General features: G+C 38.6%; 1 protein-coding gene across 2 annotated transcripts; it reads left to right on the forward strand.

The window, feature by feature from the left end:
- The first annotated feature begins 8,253 nt into the window (after window positions 1-8,253).
- nkx2.4b (NK2 homeobox 4b) lies at window positions 8,254-9,564 on the forward strand. 2 transcript variants are annotated; one of them, XM_027000786.2, is made up of 3 exons: window positions 8,254-8,620; window positions 8,839-9,279; window positions 9,340-9,564. In XM_027000786.2, exons 1-3 carry the CDS (start codon window positions 8,254-8,256, stop codon window positions 9,483-9,485), a joined length of 954 nt encoding a protein of 317 aa, XP_026856587.2. In that variant the 3' UTR covers window positions 9,486-9,564. The 2 variants fall into 2 exon arrangements, with proteins under 2 accessions (XP_026856587.2, XP_026856586.2); XM_027000785.2 differs by having other exon boundaries at window positions 8,839-9,564.
- Window positions 9,565-9,974: the final 410 nt, after the last annotated feature.

The raw sequence follows: 9,974 nt of genomic DNA on the forward strand, positions 1-9,974 counted from the left end.
ACATCCACATCTGTTTCAACAGGACTTTAAAGGGTTTTTTTTTTTGTTTTGTTTTGTTTTTTTCCATTTTATGTGAAAAAGGTTCATTTTCTACTAGAAAATAGGACAACAGCATGAATGATAAGGGCATAAATAACATTTAAAAAAAAAGAAAAATAGACTTTTGACACAAAATACTTTTTACTGAATTTGATATTCAGGCTAAAATCCCTTTGCTATGAAATACTATTACATTGATACTTGCAGGATTTTGTTGTTTAATAACTAATAATTTCAATTGTATTCACTCACAGGCATTACACTTACATGCATATACAGAAACATATATGGAAATATTCTGATTACAAACAAATTTATACAGCTTAATATATGAATTAACCTGAATGTATGCATTCGCAAACTTATTCTTCCCAACAGAGCGAGTTGACTTGCCTGCGATCACCTTTATGGCATTCACCTGTCCAGTGTATGACTACAGCTTTTTTTTTTTTTTTTTTTTTTTTTGGGGGGGGGGGGGGGGGGGGGGGGTTCAAGAAGTTGTTCATATCTTGTGAGATAGCTAGGAGCCACATTTTTGGTTCTCACCCCATTTCTCAAAATTTCACACCTATAAAATAATCTCTCAGCATTATAACAACTTCAAACAATCTCAAATTTACAATAAAGAAATATATGCCACTTTCATTTAAAAAACCACATTGCATGTACACTAAATAAATGCATCACCAGATAGCCAGGTTGAAATCGGATCAATATTTATCGGGAAAATGCAAATATGCTACCAACATACTACCAACACAAATCAAATGGAAAAAAATCAAATCAAAATTTATTTATATAGCGCTTTTTACAACAGATGTCATAAAGCAGCTTTACAAATGTCCAAGTCCAAGCCCCAAGTGAGCAAGCCAATGGCAAGAGTGGCCAGGAAAAACTACTTAGAGCATGAGGAAAAAACATTGAGAGGAACCAAGACACAAAGAGGGGACCCATCATCACCTGCATAGTACTGAGTGATTTCTATCTACACACCCATGCAAACCTTGAGAGGAACCAAGACTAAAAAGGGTGGCCCATCCTCCACTGGCTGACAACGGTCACCAGAGTAATAATTTTAGGAGAAAAATAAATAGAAAATGAAAAAATAAACAATTAATGTCTAGTTCAACTTTCTAGAGGTCCTAGTCTTGTCTCGATGGTGTGCATGTGTCAGAAATCCATCTACCGAATACTGGTGTTCGTTTTTACATCTTGCACTATAAGTAAACAAATGAAGTATAGTTAGAGTAAAACTTTGGCGTTTGTACTTGAAGGTGGGTCCCGAATGACCACACTGTGTGACGTAACGGGAGAGCGGGGTTTTGTTGTCAGAGAGACATATGTAGGTGTGGCTTCTATCTTAGATGCGTCTCAGACCACTTCCTGAAGTGGGCCGAACGTTCGGATTTCCGTTTAAAATGCTTTTGGGGGGTTGGACGCTTAAGATGAAAGTGCATACAGGCCCATGGATATATAAGCCTGATACTCAAGACGTATGAAATGACCAAGTGAAAGGGGGTGCTACAGATGAATCAAAACTAAATCTACGTGGGCTTATTTGGACAGGGAAAAAACAGCAAAAATACAAAATTCAAAGGAAGAACCTTGGAAAATTTACCAGGGAACAACATTTTTTTTTCAAAGGAAATAAACACTTACGACCCTGATAAAAAGGTTTTAACATAATTATCTTGGATCACTGATCCTGAAGAATACAGTGTACATGATCAACTCAGCGTATTTGAAAGTGCTGCCATCAACACTTCCACTGTTTAGCAATAATGTGTATATGTGTGTATCAAATTCAAAATGTCTGATGCTTTTGAAAAAAATATCTGGGGAAATTCAAAAGGAGATAAAAACTATAGGTAATCTAGCATGCATATGTGCAATGAAAAATGCAACCCAGTTTCATCTTAATGGTCTGACTACTCATGAGAAACCTGAAGCAAGAAGTGTGGTCACGAGCCTTTCACGTGCTTTGTGTGTGTTACTGTCCAAAAACTTCTGCACAGACACTGTTGTTTAGATCCTCTGTGCCCTCGGTTGTTTTGTTTTGGTCTTCTGCTTAGTCGACGGAAATCGTGAAGATTTTCTTCATTATTTTCATCAGGTCTGCTGCAGAGGGGCCAGGTGGCCTGGACCCTGCATTTAAAGTGGGCCGCCTCTCCAGAAGCAGGGAGAAGACAGCTGCTTCGTCTACAGCTCTTCAGAACAGCAGAGGATTAAACCTTGAGAGAGACAGACACACACCCACACACGCAGTGGGGGGATGAAGGAAGCTATGTGAGACAGAGAGAAAAAGAAAAATAGGAGAAGGGGATTGATTGGTGAAGCATATCCCAAAAAAAGTCCAAAAAGAAATACAGCAAAGATGCATCTTATCCAGTGATGGATGTAGACTAGACCGTGGAAAAGATTATGACATTTTTGCTTTAGTGGAGAAAGGTGAAATTAAGGTCAAATAAGTAAAGCATTATTTAAGCCACAAATTTGTTTTGTATTTATTGATTAAAAAACCATTTAAACTCCCTAAACATAATGGTGGTAGGGGTTTAAACAATAAATAGTAAGTTACACTAATTTATTATAAATTATTTAAATCACATTGTACTGTGGGTAACTGCAGTGAATCAACTTGTTCAATTTTGCTATATAATATTATTGTTATTCATTATTATTTCCTATTACTAGTTATGTCACACTTCCGCCATTTACAGTTTACATTTACTGCACGTGGTGGAAACGCTCATCCAGAGCTACTTACATGTTTATTAGTATGACAGTATGTGATCATTCCTTACTTGATGGAGTCTGTGGAGGGCATGGATCATACAGTGTCTGTCTGTCTGTCTCTCTCTCTCTCTCTCTCCTTCACTCTCTCACTCTCACTCTCCCCCACTCTCCCCCACTGAATATATTGCAGAAATTGTTTGGCTTTATGTATAGTCAAACATAATGATAAACCTGCTTCTCGGCACACTTTGGTGCAAAGACAATAAGAAAGAGGGCATTTGTCTTACATTTATCTTCATGAAATTTGTAGTTTGTTGGACATTGTCTGTCTATTCTGGTGTGTCTTAGCAAACCATCTGAGATTGTATCTTCAGTATTAACTATAACATGGTCCCAGTGTTGCCTTTCAGACTTTGGTATGTACGTTGCAGTCATTCACTGAATATGATGGAAAGGTAATTAAAGTCTTTATGCTGAAAACTCTATGGAGACGAATTAAATAATTAACTTTCAGTCAGACAACACAGTGCCTCACAGTAAACTGTGAAGCTTTGTGAAATATGCGAGGACTTCTTTTCCAGCTGTGGTTACCTACATTAGGCTAACAGTTATGATCAAGCTATAAACGGAGCAGGATAGGCAGTAATACTGTTGGCTGCATTAACGTTAGCATTAGCAACGTTTACCACTTATGAAAATACTAGTGACTATCGTATTCTCATTAAAAGTGCAAATTCTGAACAGATTCCACAACTTTACCAATTAACTGAGAGTAGTACTGAAAAAGAAATACTGATTTATACATGATCTGGGGGATGAATTCCTCTTTGGAGATCTCTTTGAGGAGGCACAGAACTTACATCATAAAAGACCTATATCATTCATAAACGTTTCTTTCAGAATGACTATTTACTCTATAGATCAGTAGACCTAACTCAAAAATCGTTCATGCAGCGATTGTTAAATTAAAAAGGTTTCCTATGGGTATATTATCGTTTACCTTGAGTATGTTTACTTTCTATTAAGCATCGAATTAAAATTTTACAACTAACTAACAATGAACACGAGCAATAGTGATGCAAGATGAATAGGCTATCAATTTATATATATGTATTGGCAAAAAAAAAAAAAAACACAAACGCAAATTCGGTGCATTAAGTCCGTTACTCCAGTCAGTTGCGTAAACCCAACAGATCAGGATCAGATATAGGAAAACAACTTTATTTTTTATTCATGCAAAATTAGCAGTTTTCGCATTTCAAATTCAACCCAAATCTGCTCAAAAGATTTCGATCTATTCCTGATAATACGTTTTTCCAAGGAGAGAGATAGGCTTAGTTAATGATGTGCATGAATAAGATTCTGGCGCGCCACACTAATGGCATTGGGTTGGTCGATGTGGTACATAGAACATTTTTACGCTTAACTTCTTCAAAAATGTAATTTTAGTCATTTAAAATTCTGACGGTGTCTTGGCGTGATCTCATTCTTTGGAATTGCTAAACAGATTCAAGTCAGGTAACCGACGCGCAAGCGCTGCTCATTTATGCCACTACCATTCTCAGATTCGTAAGCAGAAGCGGGGGAAAAAACTGCACGGAAACATGAGTTGAGAGCACGAAATCACCAACATCTACTGTTGTGAGAAAAGATTGTAGAACCAAATCTTCTCCAGGATTTATATGCTTCGCTATAGCTAAATACTCCTCATTTCGCCGTTTACCCGTCTTATAATGGCAGTCACTGCTATAGCTTAATAGTTCCACCCTCCCATATCGACTCATGGCCGATGATGTTCTAAAGATATTTAAACGAATTCAACAACAGCTTCTTAGAAGACTTGACCTTCGTTTGGGGTCTGTACTTGTAGGCTATAAAAGAGGTAACGCGAGGTCATTATAGTCTGGCAACTAGTGGCCTATAAAACAGACGTTATTAAATCTGACGATTTGAGACAAAACTTCTTTAGTCTCAGCGTTGGGGGGATACAGATTTTTAGGCATTATATCTAACTGCTCTTACGTAGCACACAAATTTAAGACTTTTAATATTAGAAATAATATGAAGTAGGAAATGTGCTTAAAAGGTTATTTGTTCAGAGAGACGGCAGGCCTAAGTTTTGCCGATTGATCTGTCTACTTCGTCAACAGAACCTTTTCTGGATAAGTATATTCTACGCAAAGCAGCAAAAAAGGAATAAAGAAAGCATTTGGCTTTTGGTGGATTCCAAATGCAGGCCATATCTCGCTAAAAGATTAAGTATCCCCTGTCTTGTTTGACAACATCGGAGACTAATATTCTATATCGGATGATAATAATAATAATAATAATAATAATAATAATAATAATATTATTATTATTATTATTATTATAATAAATGAGATTACATCTACATTGTAACGTAAGCTACACTTCCGCACGTGTTTGTTAAGAAATTTAAGTAAGTTTACGTCATCAATATTAGTTGACTTAACCTAGAAAGACTGACCTTTAACATGCGAAATTCTAAAGTCATTATAATTATATATATATATATATATATATATATATATATATATATATATATATATATATATATATATATATATATATATAAAAAGTGTTACCTCCATTACAACGTCGCGTTCTGACGCCCAAGTAACGGTTAGTAAAGAAACGTTCCAGTGAAAAAGTCAGTAAGGCGGGATCCATTCCATTAGTTGGCCTGCATTAAATCCGATTGGACGCCGCGATTCGTTTTGGGCACCTCCATTAGCATCATTGCAATACTTAAATAACATGAATTGCGGGAGAAAGAAGCCAGGCGATGAAGAAAAGACGTTCAAGTGGGCTGTCACTTGCGTGCAGCGCTTGGGTGGACCTTTCACCCCATCAGGGAAAGGTATGCGTCCTCAAGTAGTGCGACTGTACAGATGTATACAGACGTATATGTTCATTTCGAAAGACTCTGGCGAACAGCATAAAGAAAATCCTGAGTATTCGGACCACACGAGGACAATTCAACGGTCTAATGGAGCACAACAATGAACGTTAAAATAGAAGCATCACTACAACATTTCGCAAAGCAGAATCATTTACTCAAAAGCGCCAACAGCAGCAAAAATAATAACGTGTATCTAATATCCCAATGTTTAAATAATTGTAATATTCTAAACTGAACAACTCCATTTTTTATACCAACCTTTACGTGAGTGTGCGAGTAGAATGTTGTGTGCGACTGAGCTCGCTCCTGGGTAGGCCGTGTGGTCTTACTGAACCTGTTTAGTTTGGTAAACTGATCAATCAAGTCAGTCAGAAAAAAGGTTGGTGGCAAGAAATGGAGAACAGTGAACGTAGTTTGTTATTTTAGGATTTCTAGTCCTCGTAAGACTTATGGCTTACTTCTTATTTAAGTTTATAGCGCCTTCGCACCCGTCTAGTTTACGAACATTTCTGCTGCGTATGAGAAAGTCCATGGAAAGCCTTAGGTACGCAGTCCTGACCTCTCCAAATCTCTCAGGCCATTATTGCGTGCCCATTCTACACAGACGTCGCGTGATTTTTCAATCGAACAAGATAATTTTGTACATTATCCTATTTTTAAAAGTTTTTAACAAAACCATATTTTAAAAAGAAGACAGATAATACCGCAATGCATCTAGACTTACTGTACTTTTTTCCTAGGAAAGCAAAACATTATTATACCACAGTGTAGCATATGCTACCGTTTGATAAAGCATGTCTCAGTTCAGTGGCAGTATAATATTCTGAAGGTATATTGTCCCTTTGTGTAGCCTATTACATAGGTAATATACGAAATGTAATTTGCCAGTCACCATCATAAGATAATTGGAACGGTTGGAACCTTTTGATGAAAATATTTTTAGACTCACACATACAAACACGGATCCTTTGTATTATTATTATTGGCTATGGATTATGTAATATATTAATTCGTTAAAAGCACTGTCTGAGCTTCAAAGCTTGCCTACGAAAATAAAGGGTAAGGACACCTTTAGATTATTTTAAGGTCTCTTGGGTTCCTGGCGAAATGTATGGGCCAATCGATTTATGTATATTAAGTGATAGGCAACGTGGCCCATTAGACTTCAGCTGTTCCCGACACTTGCCTAATGAGCTACGGTCGGTAAAAATATAGGCTGCACAAAAGGCAAGTAATGGATCAGATGATAAATTCGTATAAATAATGAACAATTCAAAACAATTGTGGTATAAATAAAAAGGTGATTACCTGAAACATTTTTCTTCAACCTGCGTCTACCCAAGGATCCATGTTGAGGTAAACACATATACCGCTGAACAAGCCTCAAGAGTGAAAGTGAATAAAGAGAGCACTCTGTAGTACAGATCACTCTGCAATATAACGCTGTAGTAGAACATTCTGCAGTATAAAAGGTTTTATCACCATTTTATGTTGTTCGATGCGTACTGCGGCTCTAGGCGAGCTAGCACTGCGTTTTGTGGCCCGTGCCATGCCCTCTGACTTAATGGTCGACGAGGTTAAGAGGCTCCCCAATTTGCATACTGAAAACCAGGACTAGTGAAAAGGGGGGGAAAAGATTTTTGGATTGCAATCGTACGCTCTTGTCAACGCAGTCTTGTTTATCTAAAAATATTCTGTACCGTGGCTTTAAAATGTCTGATTTTAATTTGATAATTCTATTCCCGTGTACAGTAACCTCTTTTTAAAAAAGGTTTTACTTTCAAATGCAGTAGTTAAAAGCAAAATTAATCTGTAGAAGTTATAACAGTGAAAAGATAAAGGAGTTGTGTTAATTGTCAAATTGGATAAGTTTTGCTCCGGTATCACATTTTTATTACTCCATTAAAAGCTAAAGGCTAATCAGACAATTTCGTCAAAGGCTGTTTTTATGATCTTAATAAACCACCACAAGACGTGCCTATTAGTAAATGATGCAGCCTGCAGTGTCCGACAGAACCATATTAAAGAATCACGAGTTTGATTTGAATATATGAAAAATATTTAAACGTTTTAGCCAACACCTGATTAAATTATGCTATAAAGCGCTACATTGAGTAACGGTGAAACGACTAAGTGTAAATAATCTATAGGTCTTTTATGGCAGGACATTGATGTACATTAACCAACCTCTACAAACACCACTCTGAGGTTTAAACAAGACAAATTGGAGATTCAAAACGTTCGAATAGCATCTTCGCTTAGTCTATGTTTGGGTCGTGTGTAACATTTTCTTCAATTATCCTTGTAAAATGTCAATGGCCATTGTTTGCTCGTTTGGGGCATTGCTCCGCCTCCTATGTTTGTCGTAAACCTTGCGTCTGGCTAGAATGAACCCAAGATAAGAGCGTCCACGACTCTCCTCCTTCTCCAAGGCGATCAATTGGATCTCTGGCAGACAACGAGCACACTTACGCACTGCACGCCGAGCAGCTGAGGAGCGAACACAGAACCACGGGTTTGTGGCGGCTTCACCAATCTATCTGGCGGGCTGAACCATGTCCTTGAGCCCAAAGCACTCAACCCCTTTCTCAGTGACAGATATTTTAAGCCCGATCGAGGAGACCTTTAAAAAGTTTGCAGGCATGGACAGCACACCAAACCTCGCCTCTCCCCTTGGTGCGTACCGGCAACCTCAAGTGTCTCAACCCAGCATGCAGCAACACAGCATGGGTCACAACGCCGCGGTAGCGACGAGCTATCATATGCCACACAACGTGTCTCAGTTCTCACACACTATGGGAGGATACTGCAACGGGAGCATCGGTAACATGGGCGATCTCCCGTCATACCAAGAAACCATGAGGAACGGCGCAACAGCAACGGCTTGGTACGGCGCAAACCCAGAACCTCGCTACCCAGCAAGTGAGTTTCACAAAGTAACGTTACTTAAAATGGGTTCATGTAGTTAACGTAAAACGGTCATAAATAGTTGGAAAACATTTACGAACACATTTCTAATAACTTGTTAAATTTCAACATTATCCTCAGCGCACCCAAGATACGATTTTTTAACAGAATTTGCAACCACGACTGTGTTAAACATGAATAACTACGTTAGTAACAGTTATACTTCTCTCAAGTTCCCAGGTTTATGGGGTCATCCACTGGTATGAATATGGGGACACTGACAGGGATGGATGCTAAATCAATGGTGACTTTACACGCTGCGCCAAGAAGAAAACGGCGCGTTCTCTTTTCTCAGGCCCAGGTGTACGAGCTAGAACGGAGATTTAAACAACAGAAATACCTCTCGGCGCCCGAACGAGAACATCTAGCCAGCATGATCCATTTGACGCCGAATCAGGTCAAGATTTGGTTTCAGAATCACAGGTACAAAATGAAACGCCAAGCGAAGGACAAGGCGGCGCAGCAGTTGCAACAGGACAGTGGAAACTTGTGTTCCCAGCAACAGTCACCGAGACGAGTGGCCGTTCCTGTGCTGGTCAAGGACGGCAAGCCCTGTCAGAACGGTTCTAACACACCGACATCGGGGCACCAGCACGTACAGCAGCATCAGAATAGTTCCACGGGCGTAATGGCAGCAGTCGGGAATCATCAAAACCAAACAGTCGACACGTTAGCGTCTGCTGACGACCTGGAAGAAATGTCACCCAGCCCGCCTATTCTCCACGGCCAGATTAACGGTTTGTCTCAAACGGACGCCGCACTCATCGAATACACCACTAACATGGTCAGCTCGAACCTGCTTTACGGCAGAACTTGGTAGGCTGATATTGGAGGACACCCCCGCCCCACTTCTGCGATGAAATGAACTGAATTGCACGTTATGGAAGATCACCTCAAAAGACTCGAAAAACAATTAAAGAGAGCATTCGAAATGGGCAGCTATGCGTCCATGTAAATGTGTGGATTTTATTAGGTTAAATGCATTCAGAATATTGTTACAAGAAATTGTTATAAGCAGTATATTGTGAGTGATGAAGAATCCAGGCTAAACGGATTTGACATTAGCTTGTTACTCCTGTTAAACTTTGTAAAATACAACTTCTAGATTAACAAATGATGGAAAAATGTAGGATACATATCTAACACGGGAACAAGACGTTGTTCAGGTTTATAAAGTGTTTTAAGTCTTTTATAAGTTAAGAAAAAATGCTGCTGTTCAGCAACATTAAATTTAACAATAAAAAACACTAGTCGAACAGTCGAAGCCTTTTCATATAGCGACACAAGGTAATTATTACCATTAGAATAT

Source organism: Electrophorus electricus, chromosome 3 (genome assembly GCF_013358815.1).
Source record: "Electrophorus electricus isolate fEleEle1 chromosome 3, fEleEle1.pri, whole genome shotgun sequence".
In the NCBI taxonomy this organism is placed as follows: Eukaryota; Metazoa; Chordata; class Actinopteri; order Gymnotiformes; family Gymnotidae; genus Electrophorus; species Electrophorus electricus.

Bases quoted from the DNA above. Each gene is read 5' to 3' on its own strand.
- nkx2.4b (XM_027000785.2), top strand. From the start codon at position 8,254: ATGTCCTTGAGCCCAAAGCACTCAACCCCTTTCTCAGTGACAGATATT. The intron at 8,621-8,838 runs GTGAGTTTCACA...ACTTCTCTCAAG, and splicing joins AGAACCTCGCTACCCAGCAA to TTCCCAGGTTTATGGGGTCA.